Raw genomic sequence first — 25168 nt, 5'->3', positions numbered from 1 at the left:
TCCGCACGGTTGCAATGCTGATAGTAAATATACTACAGCGTTAGATACTTTATATACAACGTTGACAGTTTTTTCGTGTGTAGACGATACAAACTTGTTTTATTTGGAGGTTACTCTTGAATTGACCCGGTACCTCCGCAACCGCCATGTCCCTACATTTCAAATCCGTAATATCGTCGAAAATATTCATTCAAATTACATGCTGTAAGTAGGGTTACCACCTCTTAGCTGTCTAACTTGAAATATCTGGTCTAGAGTAGACAAATTCAAAAAACCCTTTGCAGTCTATTTTAAAATTGAAAAACGTTTGAATTTCCGCCTTGATATGTTCTTCATTTAAACGATTTCTTTCTTTTGTCCATATGTCGAATACTATGCTAAAAAAACGCTCGCATGCAGCGTTAGATACAGGTACAGATAAAACAAATGAAACAATTTTTTTTAACATAACACCAACTTTATTTTCGATGGTTGAGAAAAATTTTGCCCACCTCAAATCCACTCTTTCATTTGATTTGAAAATGCTGTCTTGAACTTCCCTTAAAATGCAAATATCTTGAAGTTTATTTTCATCAAAACTGATCTTCAAATCAACGGTCAAATCATACTATTTATTCAGGTAATCCAAACATATCTGAAAGAAAATGTCTGCTTCCTTGTAAAACGTAGCGTTGTCTGTTTCCTTTAGTTTTTTTAAAAGATCTTTTACTGAACTAGCAAAAAAATTATCCTTTCTTTTATTTATAATTTTTTGGCGGATTTCAATCATAACATCGTGCAATTCTGTACAAGTTACAAAATCATTTTCAAGAACTTTAATGACAGTGTTGAAAATCTGCATCGTATTGTGTAAAAAGTAACAGTAGCATAGCATAACGGCAGAGAGTTTTCATCGTTACTTTTGCACAACTTGTTATTTCGGGAGAATTTTGTATATTTTAAATTCCTTCCGGGAGCCGGGAGATTTCAATTTTCAGAGCTTAAATCCGAGAGACTCCCGGAATTCCGGGAGAGGTGGGAACCCTAGCTGTAAGGGGCCATATTGATCACATTATAGACAAATAAGATAAAGGATATTATAAAGATAATTTTATAAACGCGCCTTTTTTCCCGCGGCTGACGTCTTACTTGGAATATCTTAAAATCCATTTTTTATTATAAAACGAACCTACATACTGAATTTCTGCCTCCGAAATTATACCGGTATGGAGAAACAGTGACGAAAAAATAACCATACAAAACAGTTATGTTACATTTAACCACACATAACAAACATAACTTTCCCCCATCAGAGAACATAAAACTCATAAAACAAGTCAATAAGGGAAACCCTATGGGCATCTGGGAAAACTTAAATATCCATAAATTTAAAAGTCATAATTCACTTATCGAGGAACAAATACAAATCAAAACACAACAAAACAGAAACAGTGATCCAACACAAATGATAGTACCTGATGTAACCCAAATTCAGGCAAATTTACCTGCAGTACCTGCACTAAGGCGTTATAACCGCATAAAAGAACAAATAAGAGGATGAAACGTTCATCAGTTCGGACTTTCATTGTCTAATATAATATAAATTGATTTGAAATCCCTGGGTCTCGAAAAGGAACTAGGTATCATCAAAAATGACCTTCAACGGAATGGTTACTCCAGAGTAATGGAAGAACAGGCTTCAGCTAGAAGACAGCAAGAGCTCCACAAGGAAAAGAAGCCGCCACAACCTTTACTTGTACCTCCCTACATCAGAGGATTGTCGGAAAGGATAAGAAGGATTGGATCCAAGTACATCAGGACCTGCTTCATCTCGGAACACTATCCGTAGCAGCCTCACGAAAACCAGGCCACCAAACGCGGACTACGATTCCAAGAATTGCATTTACTGGGTACCCTGCGACTGCGGAAAATCATACATCGGTGAAACTAAGAGGCCATTGAAAGTTCGCATTGCTGAGCACAAGAAACACACACAGCGAGGAGAAACTAGCAAATCCGGTGAATAGCAGAGCATGTTTGGACTCGTCAACATAATATCAAGTGAGCTCAAGCTCCACAAAGAGGAACACTGGTTTAAGAAAAAATTTAAAAAAGCCGCGTATATGTTGTCCAACAACGCATTTAGTCAAGCTAGCGTAGAGGAGATACGTAACATATGGAAACCTCTAATCAAGCGAAAAACGACCAACTCCCGCCAAACGGCCATCTTCCTCTAAAACCAATGAAGCGGAGAGAGGGAAGAGGGGATTGGTGGAATCACTCGAATGACCTATAAACAGTCGGGTCTCGTAGGAATAAGTCCAGTTATCACCCGAAGACGATTGTGGATACTAACAATCCAAACGTCGTGACGTAATGGTTCAGACTTTCACGGCTGAGGCTTTCAGTGTCACTGCTTTTCGAGTTTGAAAGCCGTGGATTTTTGGAATTTCTTCCTGACGTTTCGCTGGCGCGAGTGGCTAGCTTCTTCAGAGGTTTAACCATCATGGCTTGCTGTCCGATGACTACCTTTTAGGCTTCGTAAAGCGTATTTATGCCTTGTCAGGTAATCCGTTGTTTCTGTACCTGTATTTGTACCTGTACTCGTACCTGCTCTTGTACCTGTAGTCGTACCTGCACTTGAACCTGGAACATTAACAATCTCACTGCCTGTTGTCCTGTTCGTTATTCTGGAATTCCTTAAAATGGGGTTCCATATTCGATTGAGGTTCACCGCTTCTTCTTTTCTGTTAAAATTCTCCGTGTGTTTGTGGATCTCTATTGCCTCCCGTACCAGTCGGCTATGGTATCCCTGGTTGGGGGCAATTAGTTTTTTCCGTTTGGCCTAGTCTGCAGTTCCTTTTATGCTGTTTTGTCTTTAACGACAAAAGAGACCCATTATCAACAGCTGGGGTCTATCGCATACCGTGCACGTGTGGAAAGGTTTATATTGGAACCACCAAACGATCCATGGGAACAACTAAAACACAACTTTACTTCCATCTACGTTTTACTATTAGACTACGTTTTGATGTTGATTATTTGGAGCTAATGGCAAATGTTACCCCTAATGAAGGGTTGGAACGGAACCGCCTAATATTCTCACCAGTTCTGGTCAAATCATGAATCTCAGTATAGGCGTACTAATAATTACTTCTGTTAGTTTAGAACGCTATTTTTCGGAAAATGCGCATGTGAAAATAAAACGTCAGGGTACCATTGGGAGCAGAATTGAACGCCAATGAAAATGATGTTCCACTTCACCCCTCTTCCCATTTGATACTCTAAGGGTAACATCTACCTCTTCTTTGGGACTGAACGACGAAAGTGTCCCCCTTGACAATAAAATTGAGCTTTTTTTTTCGATTCCTCATATTGTTTACTGGAAGGAAGATACTAAAAGTGGGAAGTTTTCAAATTGATACCCTATATATTTGAAAACCGCTGTAGCTGTGTAAATTTATTTTCGTTGTACTTCTCTATGTTCATTTCAGTTTGTAGACTTAATTTTTAATTTACTTCAATGATCCATTTCAACTGAAATGTTGTTCAATACCTCGTTTCTATCTTTTTATCTGTGTTCTCGCAACTGAATAATTTTTGTCTTCTTTACTTGAAAAATAACTTCATATATTTTCACGTATGTCTGATATTTTTTTAATATCGTTTCAACTTGTAAGTGACCTGATTATGACTTTGTAAAAATAGAAACGTCGGTTAAAACCTGTACTGGTTTCATTTATGTCACCTAATCTCAACAATGTCTGTAATCAACAAACTTTTTTTTGGCTCCAAGAATATACACTTAAAATCCTTTCAATCAAATAACTTCCGAGTTTGAACAAATATTCCTTACAATTCTGTAATAACTGTGATTTTACTAGCATGTAATCAAGAAAGAAAATCTAACAGATCCGACAGAATGAAATACATAATTTTCGTTTAATGATGCAATTTGGCAAACGACGGAAATCCATGACACACTGGGTAACATATAATTTCGTGTGGGATAGCAAACAACAATTTTATTAATTCATTGAATCCAGTTATGAGCGGTAGAAAGTGCATCAACTGAGTGGTCTAATTTTGTAACAGGTTTGAGAGAGTTCATTACATCTAGCTAAAAAATTAATCATACAAATAATCCCCGAATCTGGTCTCCACATTGGTAAGCTGTAAAATGCTTTACGCACGCGCTAAAATGTGGTTGATGTTCAAAAACTTGGTTCCTACAACAAAAATTAGGTTAAATAATATCTCTGGGACGTGCAGGAGCTCTTATTAATCGATAATATAATTATAGTTCATCACTATACTCCGTTTCTTGATAGTAAAAATTATTAAATGGTCATTATGAATACAAAACACCGAATGGGTCAATTGAATCTGAGCCTATGGCGAGAAGCGCTTACTGCGCAACCCCTGCTTAAGGCAGCCGGTGATGCAATTGAACCCAGGTTTGTGTTTATCAAAACAGAACACGCATATATACAGACGGCTCAACAACCAAAAGAGGCTCATGATGTGGAGTGTACTCCAGATCACTAAGTCTAAGGATTGAGTGGGGAATGGAAAGAAATACCAGCGTGGTCCAAACAGAACTGGCTGGTATCTCAATCGCCGCAAAAGAAATAACCAGGAAAGGAATTTCTGGCAAATACATAACAATCTGCACTGGCAGCAGATAAGCCCTATTAGCTTTGAACAGACAACGTGTTACCTCAGGGCTAGTTGGGCCACCAAGATTTAGCCAAAGTCTCGGTAGATAATAACATTATCCTGGGCACGACAGGAGTAAAGGTAATCGCATTGCCGACTCTTTAGCCAAGCTGGACTAAGAATTTTAGGACCCAGTGGCACCTACGGCCTGATGACTTCGACAATTGCGGAACTAGCCAAACGTCACACCCATGCTCAATCCCTAAAGAGATGAGATGGAATCAAAGGATGCAGTCTTGCCAGGATCACCCTGGGCGACCCTGGGAAGCTGACGCCGAAGAAATATCTGGCGATAACCAAGAAAAACCTACGCTTAACAGTAGGACTTCCGACTGGCCACTGTCGACTAAGGAAATGGGGCTAGTGGAAACACCTTTATGCAGGACGTGTGAACAGGAATATGAAACTGTCATGCATGTCTTCTGCGAGTGTCCGGGGTTATCGTAAATAAGAGAGTGTGTGTTCGGCGAGTCTTGGCCTACACCTGCCGATATAAAGGAGATGTCTCCCAGCGACCTGTCCACCTTCCTGGAAAGGACAGGATGGACGATGACCTAGGAGTACAACTCCTCGGGAGAATGTGGCCTAAGAGCTGTGGGCCTACACTCACCCTCGCTACTCTACAAATACAGAATTATATTTTATCACTATACTCTGTTTCTTAATGGTAAAAATTATCAAATGCTCATTATGAACGCAATACCCTAACAGAATGCTCACCCAAAATTTTATGATTTGCTGTAGCTGGTATAGGCGGGTTCATGATACCTTATCAGGTTCTCCCTATTTTTGTATCGCAAATGGGTTGAAAAGTAAAGATTTTATGAGCGCCGTATGTATCGTTTTCCACATGCAGAGGCATGTATTTGGATATGTAATTAAAAAGACTTGTTAAAACTATTTTTATTTATTCACATACAATTGATATTGTTATAACGTATTAATCCAAAATATTAAAATTATAGATCTTCGTCGAATGTTAAATTCCTCAACTGAAAGTTTCAATTCTCACATGTTGTCCTATTCTTTTATAACAATATAGTTTCGCCATTTTTTGGAGTCGACATGTTTTCAAAGACCCCTCAAAAACTATTTTGACTAACCTCTATTGTCTTTGCGCTCACCATCACAACTGTGATAAACTAACCTATCAAACAAAGCGTCGTCATTTTGTATGATTTCAATCTTTTTTCAAAATTTTTCGAAAGTTTTAATATTCTGCTATTTCGGGCGGAGGCAAATCTAACAAATCGAAAATATGAAAATCGGTCCAGGCATTTTTTAGTTATAAACGGTGTAACTAAAGCCGGAATCCATACATTTATTATGTTTAGAATTATATTACTAAAGTGCAGTGTGTCGGGACGCGATCTGTCGTGACGGCGATCGGTCGATTCCCGATCGGCGTCAGAACGATGGTGGGGTTATGACGCGTCAGAATACTCAACACTAGTATGTTTTTAATCTGACGCGTTAACTACTAGCTAGAGAATAGTCGTTTGCATTTATTTGTGCGCAAGGTGTCGGACGAACTTATTGAACTTGTTAGAAAATACGGGTTTGCATTTTTTTAATATCTCAAATTTATTTTTTGACATCCTGAAATATTGATGAAATCTTTCTTCAGCATTAGTAAATGATATTCGCTTCGAATACCTCCCAGAGCATTTACTGAGATGAGTATACTCGTATTATTTCGGAACATAGAACTCCGCCATTTAAGTGAAACTACTCTTCAGAAATGTTAGGTAGGTACTTGGATACCTGTCTTGAAGAAAGACATGGATAGCGGCAAAATTGCAACAGAATAATATCAGAGACCACCTTGCACAATTAATGTTTCAGAAGTCAATCAACAACATTGATATATTTCACATTTGAAAACTCCTTTTACATCTGTCAAAAAAGTTTGCAAATGAAGCGAATCGAAGATAAAAACTGCAAGTTCCATTAGATTTTTTTTAAATTATGAAGATGGAGGCAGATTTTAGCCTACGAAACGTTAAGATTCCAATACACGTTATCTGTGTCTAATGGAAAATAAATATTATTGTCATTATTATATTATGATAAATATGAAGAATTTCTCAGATTTTTTAACAGGCGGAATTATCAAATACCAAAAGTGACTGATGATTTTTTTTGACGAAAATATTTGGAATTTACGCAAGAACTTAGGGAGGTGAACTGAAAAGTTTTCCTTTCTGCACCTGAATAAAGTTTTTCATCGAATTTTTTTTTTCTGATTTTTGAATGTGATTATCCCCAGGACAGTCGGTAAAAATACTATTTCAATTTTTTTAACATGTAGGTAACTGGAAATGTATTTTTTTCTTCGTGAATGTATTTTTTTCTTCACATCTCATCTGGCAGAAAAATAGTTACAAAGCCCAAAAATAAATAAATTTGGTTTGGATTAACTAATAACTGTTTACATTGATTCAGTTATTTTGACTAAGATAAATTTTTTTATGTAACGAACTTAAATAAGAACAATCTATCCATGATTACGGTTTCAAAATATGAGGTTTTCATTGAGATAAGAATAAACTTTGACAACGACCTCATCTGAGCACATTGGAAAAAAATCCCGTTTGAATGTCTCGAAAGTTTTTTTCCAGAGGTCTGAATTACATTTCAAAAAAATGTCTAACCAGTAAAATGAACATTACTATTTTGTTACATTTCTTCATTTATTCGAAAATTTCTTTTTTTTTTCCAAGTACCCGAATTTTGAATTGAAATGGCCAATACAGTTACCTCACAGTAAAATATTTTGGTGAATTTTTTACACTCACCTATTGTATCAATACCATTAGCAAAAGCATTCACGGAAAAGGGCGATAAGAAAGTCTCATCAAAAGAGAGATTTCTCGCCATCCAAGCTATAGAATTGGCCACCATTTGTAAACGGGTTGCGCACCTTTCACCTTGTACCTGAAACAAAAAGAAAGAAGTGTTTTCATTATCATACGAATAGAATCATACGATTGATATTCCACTTGGGCTTCCGAGAATCTTGCAGAGATGTTTTCAAAGAAAAGAGAATATTGACATTCATGAGTATCTGTTCAAAAAAATCTGTTTAAAATCTGTTTTTCTGTTAACCAGCTGTCGCACCCCTACGGACGACAACCCTCAGAAGTCGAAACTTGCGAGAGATAAGGATTAACGAGGCCTTACTTTTTAACGTGTGATTCCTATTTGTATAAATTATTAATATTTGCCTCAATTCATAAAAACCATTTTATTCAAAATGCGGATGTCCACCACTACCCAACCCGTCAAAGAAACCAATTCAGACTGGAAATTGTCAACTACTCGACTTATAAGAAATCCCCAAAATATGCCGCGGCAAACTTTTTCAACATGCTACATGATGATTTGAAGAATCAGCCAAACCCGTTCAGATTCAAAACAAAATTGAAATGTTATCTGACTCACGATCGGAAGGCCGTGATTTCCGCCTCGACCAGATATTTTTCTCTAGAGAATTTATCTGGTTTGAGCTGGGATGATTATGCAACCGTGTTTCTCAACTTCTGAGAGTTGTCGTTCGTATGGGGGCGACAGCTGATTAACGGAAAAACATATTTTTTTAAACAGATCTAGGGCATTTTATAGTATTTCAGAATTCATTTCAGACTGTCAATGAACAGTGAACAGTGAACAGTGTACTGTTTGAAAATGTTTTTTGAAGTGTTTTATTATTTTACTATTTTAACATTGTTCTGTTTTTGACTTATCAATCCAATGTAAATTGGTGTATGATCAATAAATGCATATCTATCTATTTATCTACTTATATTCATTTCATGCCAAAGGTTTCAGTTCGATAGTTTTGATTCTACAGAAAAATTGTACACGCACAGACAAGAATACTGCATTATTTTCTAGTGCATTTTTTTCTTCAACTCACTTTTCGAGTGATTTCTTGCACTGGGAGTTTTTTGCTCATTGAAGGCAAATGAAGTGGGGCTCTACCACAGATTAATAGAGGAATGAATAAAACACTCCGATTTTAATTATGAGTAAACTATTTCATCTCCTGGAGACGGCCACTAGGTGATACGGGTGTCGAGAAGCGTGTTTCAGTTATTGTCTTTGGAAAAAGGCCTGGTTTTGGATTTATTTCATGCCAAAGGTTACAGTTCTACCTTTCGTTGAAAATTTCAATTGAAAATGGTAATAATGACAAAATAATATATTGATAAAAGATAACAACAATTTGGTCCTTAGTATTTCCTCCTCAAGCATGAGAAATATCCTGTATCATCTTAGACATTCCGCATAAAAGATCTTTGATAGTTTCTTGTGGAGGTTAGGTCCAAAGTGAGTGGGTCTATTCGACCCTCCACCGCAAACCGCAAGGGTTTATTGTTACTCACACCTATTCACATTCGACCAAATAAACCCAGCTTCTTAACGAAGCCGATTAGTTTGTATGGTTAGTGGTCTTTCAGGTCAGATGATAAGAGTACGACTCTGCCGAACTCTGATTCAGTCCCCAGCGGGGCAGGCACAAAGTATGTGCTCTGCTGTTTCATCATTTTCCAAACAAACGCGACACACCCTGTCTTCCGACAGTCCGAGTCTCTGCATATGATGATTCAACTTACAGTGACCTGTAAGAAGGCCTGTTAGATAACATAGTTCATCCCTACTGTAGTCCAACAACTGTTTTGTATCAAGCTTTGAAGGGTGTATAAACGACTTGGAGTGAGCCAATCCTGGAAGATTCTGCCAGAAGTCCATAAATCTCTTTGCCATCCAGGTGTTCAATCTATGTTTGGCAAAGCCTAAAGCGATGCCAATGACAGGTTCTGGTTTGATGAAGCTACTTGCAGCACCCTCCTTTGCAAGGGATTTAGCAGCATCATTGCCTTCCAGGCCAGTATGGCCAGGAATCCAGACCAGAGACAATCTGTTAAGTCTTCCCATCGGGGAAAGCCGTTATTGGCAGTTTGCTACCAATTTAGACGTTGCTCGGTAGGAGCCAAGAGCTTCCAACGCCGTTTGACTATCCGATAATATTTTTATTGACTTGTGTATGAGATTGGATTCTTCCACTCTCTCCGCATGTAAATTTCCGCTTGAAATACAGTCGCATAGGTTCCTAGACAAGTTGATATATCTGTCCTGGGTCTGCGACTGAAAACACCTGCACCAGAAGCGGAAGGTGTTTCTGATCCATCTGTGAACGAACCAACAACTATTTTCTCTTAATATTTCCTTCTCCCGAGTTTCTTGTGGTCTCAAATCCATTATTCCTGTGCAGCAACCATTAATATGTCATTTCATTGGTGGTCAGTCCAGTGCCTCAACTCCGACGTCCTCCGGATCACTTGTGGCACGTGCGCAGGTTGTCATGCATTAGTGAAGTACTCAATGAAGTTGGCATAATGTAAGTACCAGCCAGCTTCCATTCTCAAAACCTAAACAAACTCCATAGGAATCTCCCAAGTAATACTCTGTCAAAGCATAACTGAAGTACCACCAACGCTAACGTTTTGTACAAGATTACGTTATATGAACCGTTCCCCGATCCTTCGAGATACTCAATCATGTCGCTCACAAGATCTCGGTCCTTCGCAGACCACAACTTGGCGAATTTCGCGTCGTGATTTGGGCCTGCACACGTACAAATTTCAATAGACCCAGGAACTGAAGGTAACCGACCATAGACAACGAAGTGTCTTCGCTGAATGGGCTCTGGAGTAGTTGGCAACTAACCCTAATTCTCATCGAAAAATCATCCTCAGCGATGAAGCCCATTTCTGGATGAAAGGGTATGTGAACACACAAAATTGTCGAATTTGGGACGATACCAATCCACATGAGATCCAAGAGCATCCAATGCATCCCAACAAAGGCACTGTTGGGTGTGGTGAATTTTGCGCTGTCGGCGTCATCGATCCTTATTTCTTTAAGTGTCTTTAGCCTTTAGTTACGAAAACGTATACCGCCAGATGGCAGTGCAATTTCGCCCAATGAAATGAATACAAACTCCTCCCTAATTCTAACTTGACCAGGCCGGGGGATTCCAGGGCCGAACTTTATTCGCCGACGTGTTCGTTCTTCCAAATTACATTTTAGATAAAAACATGTTCGTTTTCGTGTTGATCTCAAAGTTTGCACAAAAATTGCAGATTATTTGAAAATTATGAATCTTTTATCAAAATTGATAAATTCAAGATACGGACGAGATTCGTGATTAGGGCCCGATTTGACTTGCTATAAGGAAGTTTCGGGGTCAGAGATTATGAATCTATTGTCAAACTTAACGAATTCAAGATGACGGTTCCAAGATATCGAACGAGATATGTGATTATGGTCCGAATCGATTTGAAATTAGTATGTGGATTTTTTTGGGCTCGTAGAGTATAAATGTATTGTCAAAATTAATGAATTCAAGGTGACGGACAAGTTGTGTTATCCGATTCATATTTGGTACAATAGGGTTTTCGTGGTCGCACATTATGAATCTTTAGTTAAAATTAATGAATTCAAGATGGCGGCTTCAAGATGTCTGACGAGTATTGTGATTATGGACCGATTCGATTTAAAATTGGTATTTCGTAGTCTCTAGGCGTGATTTTTTTCTATTGAATTTCGGAAATTCAAGAGGGCGGACTAGTTTTGTGATATCTGATCGGGCTTTATGGAAGACTGGCTTTGAGGTTCGAAGATAGTTATTTTTCTGTTGGAATTCAGAAATTCGAGATGGCAAACTATATATTAATAGTTTGGCAAATTAATTGCCAAATTATATATAACACTGGTATTTTGAGGTTGAAGATAATGAGTTTTTCATCAAATTTCAAGAATTCAAAATAGCAGCATAAAGATGGCTATGGGTTATTTTGTGATTTATAGTCGTGTTCTGTTCAAAATTTATTTTTTCGAAAACATGAGCAGGGTGTTCAGAAAATCAGATGATACTTATGAATAAAAAATTGAAAAATCAAGTATCAGATTTTGTCTTTCAAGTAAGGGTTTTTTCACAATATCAATTTTCAGCATTAGTTCGAAATGACGGAAACATTTTATGATTCATAGTCGGATCCTCAAAAATAATTCATCTAGGGCTCTCCGGAGTAAATTACTCATATTTTTCCTCAAAATTAATTCATACTGCCAGATATATTTTTGAAATTGAATGATTTGAATATATTATTTTGCAGGAAAGGTCCACAGTTTAAATAATATGTCTGATTCCATATAAAGGGTTAGACAATATAAGTCAATACCAATCGTGAATACTTCAATTCCGCTGATGTGTATGCAACTGTTGAAAATAAATGAAATCCAACAATGTTTTTGCTAACAATTTTGATTGTAATCAAATAAAAAATAACGAAATTCGTCCAACATTCTAGAGCCTCCATCTAAGTATTTCTTAATATGAAAATATCATGAAGTTTTGTCCCTAGTAATGAATATCTGTAAAATTTCAAGCCAATCGGAAGATATTAGACTTGCAAGATTTGATACAAACGTGTAGTCATGCAAACATACAGATAGGTAAGTTGAAAACTATCTGGTTATTGTAGAAATTTTAATATATCAATCTTTCGTTCGGTCAGAATAACTTTTATCTTTTCCTATTCCCAATCCGACCCTGTGCTACATTTTACAATGGCTCTATGATACTCTCTCTCTCCCTCACCAGACGTGTGGGAGGAGCTACCTGACGGGCGTGTCAGTTAAAAGAAATTCATCTACTATTCTACCTCCAGATTCAAAAGTAATAATTAGTTTTCACTAGTCGACGGCTGAAACAAAACTTTATTAGTTGACTTTGATAAAATTTGATATTTCCTATTTCGAAAGGCATAATGCAAGGAAATCAAATTCGTATAAATAACACATTCTTATTAAATTAATAACAAAATAAAGGAAACATTAAAAAGAAAAATGAGAAAGTCGTTTAACTGAGAAAATGATAGGCTTCAATACCGAAATGGAATAACACCAAAATATTCGTTAGTTTTGATGGTGGAATTGAAGAAAAATGCCCAAAAATGAGAGAGAAAATACTTTTTATTCATCTAATATTCAAAAAATATTTTTGTTATTATTTTTCCTCTTTACACTCATACAATCTTTCCTCAATCAGAATAAGAAAAATCATTTCTGACTCCTTTTTTTTTCAGGGATGAAGACCCTTAAGAGCGACGTTGACCAGACCATCACTGTTAACGGCGATCACTATATATCGATGATACCAACTCCTTTTGGGCTGAATTGGATGATCTGAAGACCAACATGTGGTTTCAACAAGACGGTGCTAGGAGCTACACAGCTCATACCACAATGGATACAATGTACAAGCGATTCAGGGGCATGGTCATCTCACGTGGTGGTGATGTGAGCTGACCACCGATATCGTGCGATTAGACCTTTTCTTGTGGGGGTTTCTCAAGTCGCAGGTGTATGCGAATAAGCCACAAACCACAGCGGTCCGCAAAGTCAACATAACCCATGCCTTCGGTCGAATTCAGCCTGATTTATACGCCAGAGTCATGGAAAATTGGACGTATCGGTTGCGCTCCAACCAGAAAAGCCGTGGCGGACATTTGAACCATGTTAATATTCCACACATAATGACATCAATACGTCTTTCAAACCAATAAAAAATGTCGATGATATCTCACATACACTTCGTTTTATTTAAATTTGAAGATACTGAGCGCTTGAAAGACCCTGTACATAAATATGTTTAAAAAATCTTTTAAAATCTGCGTATCCGTTAACCAGCTGTCGCCAAACTACAAATGACAACTCTCAAAAGTCGAACCTTGTGGGAGCTAAGGATTAACGACTTACTTCTGTGAAAAATCCTGCACTGACACCTGTCGGATATAATCCAACGCCCTTCGTGGTATCAGCCAGGGAAGCAGTTGTGTTTTGATAAGTTTCAGTCCACTAACCTACAGCATAGGTGAGTTGAGACTGTCTTGAACGATTTGTTCTTGTAGATAATTAGATTTATAAGTATGTATTCAAAGTGGTATATTTTTAGGAGAGCTTGTTTTTTGTGAAGGACAGATTTTGGCTTTCTACTTTTCCGTTTGAAAATAAGATTCTGAAATTGGCAAAAGTACCATATTAACTTCGTTTATGACAATCCGCCATTTACATATAGACTTTTGGGGTGATCCGTGGGTGGATTTCTGATATAAAACACTCCTAGAAACTTCCATTGTAATTTCTCTCGTGATTATCCACAATTCAAGAAATTACTTTCTCCTGAATATATGGTGGAAACACTACTAATTCAAATGCTTTTAATATTCCATACCCACAAAACCCTCACAATAGGCTTTGCCACCTCAGTTGAAAAACTGAAATGACGCCTGTACCCACCCAGTCGAACGCTTTACCTTCATGCAACATCTTGATGAAGTCATTGTTTATACCGGGAATGCATTCTCAGAAAACGATTTGGTGATAAATGATAAAGATATGCACACACACATATTGACTGCAGAAACGCCAGCACAACCATATTATGCCAATATTTACAGTGGAGGCGTATCAGGCGAAATCATCCTACACCTGAAAACATATTACTCAATGAAATTGAATTCTGTTTTGATGGCAAATAAAGTTCCATATTCCTTATTTCAGGTATTTGCCCATCGAATGATGAACCATCATTCTTGATTGCAATATAAAATATATTCAACTGTGAAACATTCCAAAATGAAAGTTATAAAAGAAATATTTTAGAATATCAATTATCAATACATACTGCCAAAAAAGCTTTTTAGATTTCTACTTCTTCATATTTAAAAAAAAAAAAGATTTGTCTCATCCAGAAACATTGAAGTCGTATTTTTGTGGAAGAAATGAGTGTTTTTTGTCTTCAAAAGTAAAAATAGCGCTGATGAGGTGTTAGAAATAAGTGTTTTCACTCCAAAACGTCGAAAGATGCTTCATTTGCACGTTACTGAAATTTTATATCAATGCTCTTCTGTAGGGTCTTTTATTAAACGCTACTTATCTTCAAATTTAAATAAAACAAAGAGTGAGATATACCATCGAATTTCTTATTCGTTTGAAAGACCTATTGATATTATGTGTGGAATATTCATGTAATATTTCAAATGTCCGCCACGGCTTCTCTGGGTGGAACGATTCCGAAACGTACAATATCCCATGATTCTGGCGCATAAATCAGGCAGAATTTGACTTTGAGGATTTGGGAACCGCTGTGGTTTGTGGCTTATTCGCATACACCTGCGACTTAAGAAAAACTCCATAAGAAAAAGTCTAACGGGGGCAAATCGCACGATCTCGGTGGCTAGTTCACATCACCTCCACGTGTGTCCTCAAATCGCTCGTGCAGAATATCCAATGTGACATGACCTATAATACTTGCCGATGCTAGCGATGGACTGGCCAATGTCGTTCTCAAAGAGATATGGACCGATGACGCCGCCAGCCAAAAATCCATACTGAACAGTGACTGTTTCGGGATGCATTGGACGCTCTTAGATCTCATGTGGATTGGTATCGTTTCAAATTCGACAATTTTGCTTGTTCACGTACCCATTCATCCAGAAATGAGCCTCATCGCTAAAGACGATTTTTCGATGAAAATTTAGGGTCAGTGACCAACTCCTCCAAAGCTCATTCAGCGAACACATGTCGTTCTATGGTTGTTTACCTTCAGTTCTTGGGTGAGTTGAATTATGTAAGGGTGCAGTCCCAAGTCACGACGCAAAATTCCCCAAGTTGAGGTCCCCAGAGAGCGGGGATGTTCTCGGCAGATCTTGCATTTCGTCGACGTACGGGTGTTGGTCAATCGTTTACTGAACCAGTGGACTAAATTTTTTTAAGAACAAAACGAAAGCACTACAGGAAAATCCTTGTAGTAGCAATTCACGTTGGATTTGAGTTGCTGTATATTAAATTCATTTGAAGAAATGTTCTCAGGGATATAGGAATGTAGGCTTAAACGGCTGGCGTCAGTGTTTTGGGTAGTTTCCGGGTTTTGCCGTGGTCTTCTTTGGTGACGAAACGTTTCGAGATCGTAATCAAAGAACACCACGGCAAAACCCGGAAACCAACCGCAACGTTCCCAGGTAGTTGATTTCACATAAACGTAGTTCTCCAAATAAAAGAGTTCTTGAACATAGAAGTTTGAGGTGTACCGAGTTGAACCTCAAAACGATGAGCAGCTACAATCCGTCGCGTATTTCTGATATGTACCGCTCTTGGTGGATTCGAATATGCTAAGTCACTTGAACACCTTCCGTGAAAGTATATACAGCGTGACTCACGGTCGATGGTAGGTTAGACGTTTCTGGAAAACGCAAAGCATGATTTTTCTGAAAATTTTACCTCTGACATTTCCTTACCTGTTCTATCGATCTAAAATATTTTCAGCATTGCGGCGTTGCCACTTCCATCAAAAAGTCCCAGCAACTTTATTTTTTTAAATGGAACACCCCGTATATTAATACATTTTTGGAATCGCTCTGATATTTTAATACTTTTTTGTTAATAATGTCCTATACCTATCTCTATCTGTTTTCGAGATGAAAAATAAATTGTGCTAAATATGGTCCTAAATCGTCAAGTTTTCACAATAAAGTCGCTTCTTCTAGAAACATTATTTTCATTTAGAATTTGGATTTAGGTAGCAGTGGAATTATGAAGCTTATAGCAGTTCGGTTACTTTTATAAGTAATTTACAAAGAGTTATCGACGGTGTTTCGAATCATCTTCCAAAATGAATGCAAATATCGATTATTCAAACGAAGTTCTTATGAAATTATTTATTATACACGGACAGTGTCATCAAATCATTGCCAGGTAGAAAATTCAACCAAATGTATCCTGAATTAACACCAATGAACGAGAGGAAGTTTGTGAGATTACAAAATAATTTCCTTAACTATGGCTCCATGTTAAAAGCGCCTTCAACATTACCAAAACCTGTTACTTCAAATGAGGACAATACTGTTAACATTTTGGCATATTTTTATGCATATCCAGAAGCTTCCATTCGCAGTGCAGAAAAAGACTTAGGTCTATCACATGCTTCAGTACAACGAATTTTGAAAAATCACGGAATGCATCCCTATAAATTTACCAAAGTTCAAGATTTAAAAGCAGAAGACTTTGAACGTAGAATGCATTTTTGTGAATCCCTTTTGATTCATACACAGGAAGATCGGGAATTTTTGTCAAATATAATTTGGAGCGACGAATCAAAATTTACGAGGGACGGTATTTTCAATAGAAGGAATAAACATTTTTGGGCTGATCATAATCCTCATGTTACAAAAGAAATGAGTTTTCAAGAAAAATTTGACCTGAATGTTTTCTGTATTCTGAAGAACAATAAAATTAGCTTTTTTATTTATGAAGACACACTGAATGCAGAGAGATTTCTCCAAATATTAAGGACGACTGTAACCGATTTTCTTGAAATTGCTTTTAGAGGAATATAGGAATTCGTGGTTTCAACTGGACGGAGCGTCAGCTCATTCCACCCAGGAAGTTTCCAGGAAACTTGACGAACTTTTCGACGATCGTTGGTTTAGGCGTTTAGGGAGGTGGGATTGGCCAGCGAGATCACCCGATCTCACGCCACTTGACTTTTTTATTTGGTGTTTTAAAAGAAAGGGTATACAGTACTCCAGTGCCTACCAAAGAAGAATTGCGACGGCAAATAGTAGCGAATAGACGAAAGTATTGAAGATCTGGATCCCCAGGAAATTGAAAAAGCAACCACAAGTCGCGTACAAAAAACATTGGTATAGATGGTATAGTTGTTCCCTGGAAACTTTCAGCCATAGTTGAAAAAATTATTTTGTAACCTTACAAACTTCCTCTCGTTCATTGGTGTTAATTCAGGATACATTTGGTTGAATTTTTTACACGTTCTGACAATGATTTGATCACTTTGTTCATTTGTATAATAAATAATTTCATAAGAACTTCGTTTGAATAATCGATATTTGCATTCATTTTGGAAGATGATTCGAAACACCGTCAATAACTCTTTGTAAATTACTTATAAAAGTAACCGAACTACTATAAGCTTGATAATTTCACTGCTACCTAAATCCAAATTCTAAAAAAAATAATGTTTCTAGAAGAAGCGACTTTATTGACAAAACTTGACGATTTAGGTATAGGGACATGATATATCATCTTGAAGCATTTTTCACCAACTTTCAATTTACCGAGTAATATACAGGGGGTTTCATTTGAAAAAATGAACTTTTGACTACTTTTATGCTCAATGGAAATAATAGTAATTTTAGCACGCCCTGTATGATATGGAGTCGATTTCTTGGTGTTATTTGAATATTTCGAGTTTGTCCAAACTATCGTCAAAATATCAACTTTTCATGAATTGAGAGTACTGATGTACTTAATTTCAATTAAGGCTATGTTTTGGACCATATTTAGCACAATTTATTTTTTTAATCGAAAACAGATAGAGCTAGGTATAGGACATTATTAACAAAAAAGTATTAAAATACCACAGCGATTCCAAAAATGTAATAATATACGGGGTGTTCCATTTAAAAAAATAAAATTGCTAGGACTTTTTGATGGACGTGGCAACGCCGCAATGCTGAAAATATTTTAGATCGATAAAACAGGTAAGGAAATGTGAGAGGTGAAATTTTCAGAAAAATCATGCTTTGCGTTTTTCAGAAACGTCTAACCTACCATCGACCGTGAGTCACGCTGTATAAAAGAAAGACAAATCTCCAATATTTCTTCGATGTTCATTCCAGACTATCAAGGTTGCAAGTGAGGTTCGTATCTCCAATTAGGCAGATGGCTGTTTTCTGGATGGAATCCAGCAGCTTCAGGATATGCTTAGAAGCAGGGCTCCATACATGAAAACAATACTCCAAAGAAGGTCTGATCTGAGCTTTATATATATATATATATATATATATATATATATATATTATAAAGCATCATATATATATATATATATATATATATATATAATAATAATAATAATAATAATAATAATATTTTATTGGTTCTTCTGGATCATAACTCAATGATATAGAACAAGTCAGTGTAATATGATATAAATAAACTTATAAAAAAGAAAAAATTATGTACATATAGGACATGAACAGTTATGTAAAATTATATATTAAAACTTATAACTAGGTAAAATTATAATATATTAACAACCCTAGATGACAATCTCAATTCTTCAGTTATATTGATAAGTCATTTATAAACTCTTCAATGGAGTAGTAGGCTTTATCAATCAGAAAGTTTTTTAGGAACGGTTTAAATTTTCTTAGTGACATTTTTCTAACATGATTTGGCAATTTGTTAAATAGCCTGACACCCATGAAAATTGGACTTGATTCTGATCTAGCCAGTCTATGATTTGGTATTTCTAACAATGTTGAATTTCTTGTGCTGTAATTATTTTTGTTTAAGAAGGTAAAAGGTCGCTGATCCGATTTTACAAAAATTAACAGCTGGTACATATAAATGCATGGGAGAGTTAATATTCTTAAAACTTTGAATATATCTCTGCAGCTAGTACGTCTATTTACACTCTGAATGTTTCTGACAGCTCTCTTCTGTAAAATAAATACCCTTTGTGCCTCACGTGATAGGCCCCAAGCTACTATACTATATGAGATTGTTGAGTGTAATTGGGCATGATAGTACATGAGTACCACCGACTTATCTATAATTTTACTGAGTTGATAGATACAGTAACACATAGGCGTTATTTTTTTACATATTTCATTAATATGTTGATTCCATTTACAATCTTCAGTGAGAGTAAGTCCTAGAAATTTTATTGAATTCACCTGTTTCATTAAACCGTGCTGTGATTTTAACAGTAAACTGTGATCATGACCATTTGGGGCATAACTAAATCTTAGGAAGGATGATTTTTTATCATTGCAGATTAATTTATTGCTAGAAAACCAGTCCTGGGCTTTTAAAATTTCCCTGTGAGCCAAGTCTACTGTGGATGTAACATTCTTACCACTAACCAGTAGTGTTGTGTCATCCGCATACATTACAAAATTTCCTTTAAAGTCATTGACATAAATTATATAAAGTAGAGGTCCCAAAATAGAGCCTTGTGGTACTCCAATAGTATACTTTAAACGTTTAGATTGATACTGATCTATTTCAACGTATTGTGTTCGATTTTGGAGATAACTTTCAAACCATCTACGTGAGTTTCCCCTAAAATCATACTTTTCCAATTTGTCTAGTAGAATTCTGTGGTCTACAAGATCAAATGCCTTACTTAGATCTAAGAAAATACCCAGAGTTCGATTACCCATATCTAGACTATTACATAGCTCTTTTAGTAGTTTTATTATAGCTTGTGTTGTTGAACGTCCCTTTCTAAAACCAAATTGATTTTCATTGAATAGCTTATGAAGATCAAAGAATGAAACGACTGAATTTGACACCCATTTTTCATAAACCTTTGCAAAAGCACTGGGGACAGTAATGGGCCTGTAATTTTCAACTTGAGTTTTATTTCCATTTTTATGTATAGGTTTTATTTTTCCAATTTTTAAACTATCTGGGTAAATACCTTCTTTCAACGAGCAGTTGATGGCAAAAGTTAGTGGGCCTGCAATAAATGACGAACACTTTTTTAAAAGATTAGGACTTATTTCATCATTACCAGTAGATTGAGAGGATTTTAGGTTTTTGATGATATCATTTATTTCTGGTTCTGTTGTTGGTTTAAATGAAAAAGTATAAGGATTGAAGTATCTAAGTGTGGGTTCTTCTGATGATTCTTCAACATTGCTAGCCAGTAGTGTGGGTATGGTATTAAAATATTCAACAAAGTGATTTGCTACATTCTGGGGTGCCTGTACAATATTGTTATCAATAGTTAAGTGAATTGGTTCCAACCTCCTTTTTGATGTTTTGCCTGATCCTATAATAGTCCAGGCCGTTTTAGATTTATTTTTTGCGTTTGCAATTATGCCATTGTTATATTGCTTTTTTGATATATATATATATATATATATATATATATATATATATATATATATATATATATATATATATATATATATATATATATATAGTTCGGAACAGCGAACTGACAAATTTTTCTTTTGTGCTGTCTTTTAGTACATATTATTATATACCATACCTATTTCAATATTCCGGAACGCTTCGGAATGTTCTGAAATGCTCTCGTATACTTTCGGAAACTCACAAGGATGGGAGATCCATACCGCACCATTAGAACTCCCTTGGGTAACAGTAGAGTTGACAACCAAGGGGCATGGACATATCATTAGGAGTGCCGCACAAAGGGTAGTTTCAACTACCAAAGAGGGGGAATAACTAAGTCAATAGGGCTTAAGTCTGCAACGCCGGCTGGCAATAAACGCAGCAACGTGGAAAGTAGTGAGGTGGAGAGGAGCAGGCCAAGTAAGGAAAGCTTGAGTCTAGATCGCCGGCGGGCATAATACACATAATACACCCTAGGTCAATCTGAAAGAGCAGAAAAATGCTGGGTCTATGCGGCCCCGACCAGGTTCGCCGGCGGGCATTAAAAAACATAACAACATGCCTAGGGGGGCAGAAATATCAAGTGGACTCAACTCAGGTGGTCATCGAGGCGAAAAAAGGTACAAGGGTAACCTGCAGGGATATCAAATATCAGCCAATTTATTCACATAAGAAATTTGTAAACAACCTAAATTAGAAGAATATGAACAGAAGAATATGACAAACATCCAACAAAGGCCCTGTACGAATCAGTAGAGGAAAAAGATTGTTGAAATGGGCGTCATGAAAAAAGAGGGGAAAGGCAAAACGCCCTTGATACTGCACTGACTGCAGTATTTTCTGGAGACTTGTAAGACATGGACGGAAGCAGCAAAAATTGAGGTCGCATTGTTTCTCTTACCTTTACAAGTTCGTTGAGGATGAGGGATTGCGGAAGGTTATCGAACACGCCATCAGTGGCTACGAGGATGACGTCCCCGTCTTCGACGGGGAAGTTGTCGGTGATGGCAGAGTCGGGTTGATCGCTGAGCACCTCTTGCTGGTAGCCTGGAGGCGGCAGCGACAGCTGGAAGGGAGTGTTGAAGTAGTGCTGTTGTTCCTCCGATTTGTGGATGACTTTGCCGCGGCGCACCACCATGACGCCGCTGTCGCCGATGTTGGCCGTGTAGAGGGTGCTATTTTCTTTGTTGAGAATGACGACGCACGCGGTGCTGCTACCTGAAAAGACAGGGAAAATTGAGTTGATACGAGATTTTGGCGGGTTTTTGAAAAATTTTATGGATCAATTAGGTACATCAATATTTTTCATTAATTCCGGGTGTCAGTGAAATTCAAGTTGATGTATGGGAATCTCGAAAACGGTAAGAGTTACAGAGAAGGTTGAATGGACGCAAAGTTTTATAATACAGATCCTGTCGGAAAACAACTACTTCTACGGCTAATACCACGCTGGATACTGAATTATGAATATGCTGAAATCAATCGAGTAGATCACCTGCAGACCGGTTTCGAGGTATTACCTCTCATTAGTGCAGGAAAAATCCGACCCAGGCAGCAACGTGCATGGGACTTATCTAACAGACGAAGTTTCATATATGCAGTGAAGTCGTATTGAAATTATTATTTCATCATTATATCGGTTTGAAGGAAATAATACAAATAATTTGTTCTGTTTTAAAAAAAATCTGTTTTTCCGTTAATCAGCTGTCGCCCCCCATACGAACGACAACTCTCAGAAGTTGAGAAACTGTTCTAACTAACTTCACAATAAATTATGGCTGCGAATATAGAAAAAAAAAAGAGAAAAGCAGAAACAATTTTATAAAAAAAATAACCCACTGATTAAAATTTTCTTCATACATAACTAATTTACTCGTGCATTTCATTAGTTCGGACTTCCATTGTCTAATATGATATTAATTGATTTGAAATCCCTGAAAATATCTAAAAATTAAAAAGATTAGCTGAAAAATAACAATTAAGTATATTAAGCAAGAAAACTAGATATATTCCTGAATCACATCAACAACGTAAGTCCTTCCATCACTTTCACAATGGAGAAGGAAGTCCACAACGAATTGCCAATCTTAGACGTATTGATGAGGAGGACCGGCACTAAATGGGAAACATCTGTATACCGAAAACACACCCACACAGGACAGTTTCTGAACCAGGAATCCAACCACCATCAATCGACTAAAAAATGAATCATCAAGACTCTAGTAGACCGTGCTTTCGGGCTATGAAATACAAAGGAAGGTCTTGAAAAGGAACTAGGCATCATCAAAAATGACCTTCAACGGAATTGTTACTCCAAAGTAATGGTGGAACAGACTTTAACTAGAAGACAGCAAGAGCCTCACAAAGAAGAGAAGCCGCCACAAACAGTACTTGTACTTCCCTACATCATAGAATTGTCGGAAAGGATAAGAAGAATTGGGTCCTAGATAACATCAGAACCTGCTTCAGATCTGGGAACACTATCCTTAGCAGCCTCACGAAAAAGGAGAAACTAAGAGGTCATTGAAAGTTCGCATTGCCGAGCACAAGAAACACACACAGCGAGAAGAAACCACCAGAAAATCAGAAATAGCAGAGTATTTCTGGTGGTGGGGAAAAATTCAAAGAAGCCGCATATATGTTGTCCAACAACGCATTGAGCCAAGCTAGCGTAGAGATACGCAACATACGGAAACCTCTAATCAAGCGGAACACGACCAACTCCCGCCAAATGGTCAGTTCCCGTTAAAACCGATGAAGCTGAGAGAGGGAAGAGGGGATAGGTGAAATCACTCGAATGACCTATAAATAATCAGATCTCGGAGAAAAGAATCCAGTTATCACCCGAAGACGATTGTGGATACTAACAATGGAAACTTCGTGAAGTAACTTGGTTTGGAATCTTTAAAATTTTAATTTTCATTTCCTGTTGATATTTTTTTTTAATTTTCATCTCGTATTAATAGTTCACTTTTGTTTTGTTTTTTGGTGTTTGCTTGTATTTTATTTCATTGTAATTTCAGTTTTTTTTTGCTTAAAATAATTGTTATTTTTCAGCTAATCGTTTCAATTTTTACAGATTCTTTCAGTGATTTCAAAACAATTTATATCAAATCAGACAATGGAAGGCCGAAATAATGAAATGCACCACGAAACATTGTCAACCACCTTCAAACTAATTTACTCATGAGTGTATGAATGTGAAAATGTAGGAAAAACCATTTCGGTTTTTGTGCAAAATGTTTAATTGATTATTCATATAATGATAATGAAAACTGAGAATTAATGACAAACTGTAAAAAAAAAAGATTTCACTATCGACTGTCAAGTATATGTGGTATTTTATCAAAATGAAATTCAGATGGACACACATCCCATATAGCGTTACCATAAGAATTTATTCCAAGAACTCGTTCAATAATAATTTGTGGAATATTGAAAACGAAAGTCATTTAGAGGTTTGCAAGGTAAATTTGTAATTATCGCAGCCAAGGTGAAGTTATATATAATAGAATGTAATAAGTTGGACGAGATTAATTTTACACAGAATACTTTCGAATGATGTGAAAAATAATATGTAGCATTCAGAGGTGAATGAATTATTCAATTCGATTAAATTCAAATCATCAAATCAACTCAATATTATTCGAAAACAGCAAACTTATCATAAGGCATATTGAAAATTTTGGAAAAAAAAGTAAGTTTTTAATTAATCAAATCTACAACTAAAAATAAATCTCTAATAAAATAACCCTCAACTTATGGGAGTAAGTGTTTATAACAAGTTTGCCCTAAAATTTATATCTGATTTTGATGCACTCTAGTTGAAGTGAAGCAAGCAAACGAATCGTGGATTGCCAAAAAAAGTTTTTTGACATTTGTCGAGGAAGTTTGGAAATGAAGAGGACAGTGAAGAAAAAACTGCCAATATACTGAGATTTTTTCTAATTCTGAAGACTAGTTTAGACTAGTTCCTGTAAATAGTTTTTTGAAGGCAAAACCATTAACAGTATCAAGAGTAACCACTGTTACTGTTACTGATAAACTGAACATTTTGTTTGTCAAAAATTGAATTCACGCAGTGAACTAAAAAGTTTACGCTTTCTACACGTGTACAAAGTTGTCGATTACAATTTTCATATTTTTCAGATCGTGAAAGCAGAAAATACCCAAAGAAAGTTGCTTCTTCTTTTCATCTAAAATTCTATAGATGATCTATACATTTTTTCCAAATAATTTTATTGGTACTGCAAACTTATGCCATTTTTTAAGAACTCTTTCGATTTCCACATTTATTATTACTATTATCATTATAACTCCGCGAAAACAAAATGAACCAACAAAAATACCAAACGCACATTTTGAAATGAGTACTACAATTTACTTTGGTAAATACAGCACACGATAATGTTAATTTTAGTAGATCTATCAGACTTTTTCGATGCAGGAATAT

At 36.5% G+C, this 25168-nt stretch overlaps 2 protein-coding genes across 3 annotated transcripts in view; both read right to left on the bottom strand.

Moving 5' to 3' along the window:
* Window positions 1–25168, bottom strand: part of rdgBbeta (cytoplasmic phosphatidylinositol transfer protein 1) — a 512064-nt gene that overhangs the window by 24022 nt on the left and 462874 nt on the right. The gene's annotated exons all lie outside the window — the stretch shown is intronic.
* LOC111514146 (protein phosphatase PTC7 homolog) overlaps window positions 1–25168 on the bottom strand; it is a 76843-nt gene that overhangs the window by 5299 nt on the left and 46376 nt on the right. For both annotated transcript variants that reach the window (XM_074183416.1, XM_074183411.1), the window contains 2 exons: window positions 21617–21933; window positions 7497–7635 (listed from right to left, as the gene is read on the bottom strand). In XM_074183416.1, coding sequence (XP_074039517.1) covers window positions 7497–7635; window positions 21617–21933 — 456 coding nt within the window. The remainder of the gene's footprint in view (window positions 1–7496; window positions 7636–21616; window positions 21934–25168) is intronic.

The sequence above is a fragment of the Leptinotarsa decemlineata genome, unplaced genomic scaffold (assembly GCF_025532065.1).
Source record: "Leptinotarsa decemlineata unplaced genomic scaffold, Ldec_3_MD MMD2_P_RNA_scaffold_2, whole genome shotgun sequence".
Taxonomy (NCBI): Eukaryota; Metazoa; Arthropoda; class Insecta; order Coleoptera; family Chrysomelidae; genus Leptinotarsa; species Leptinotarsa decemlineata.
This window is presented reverse-complemented; position numbering and strand designations above follow the sequence as displayed.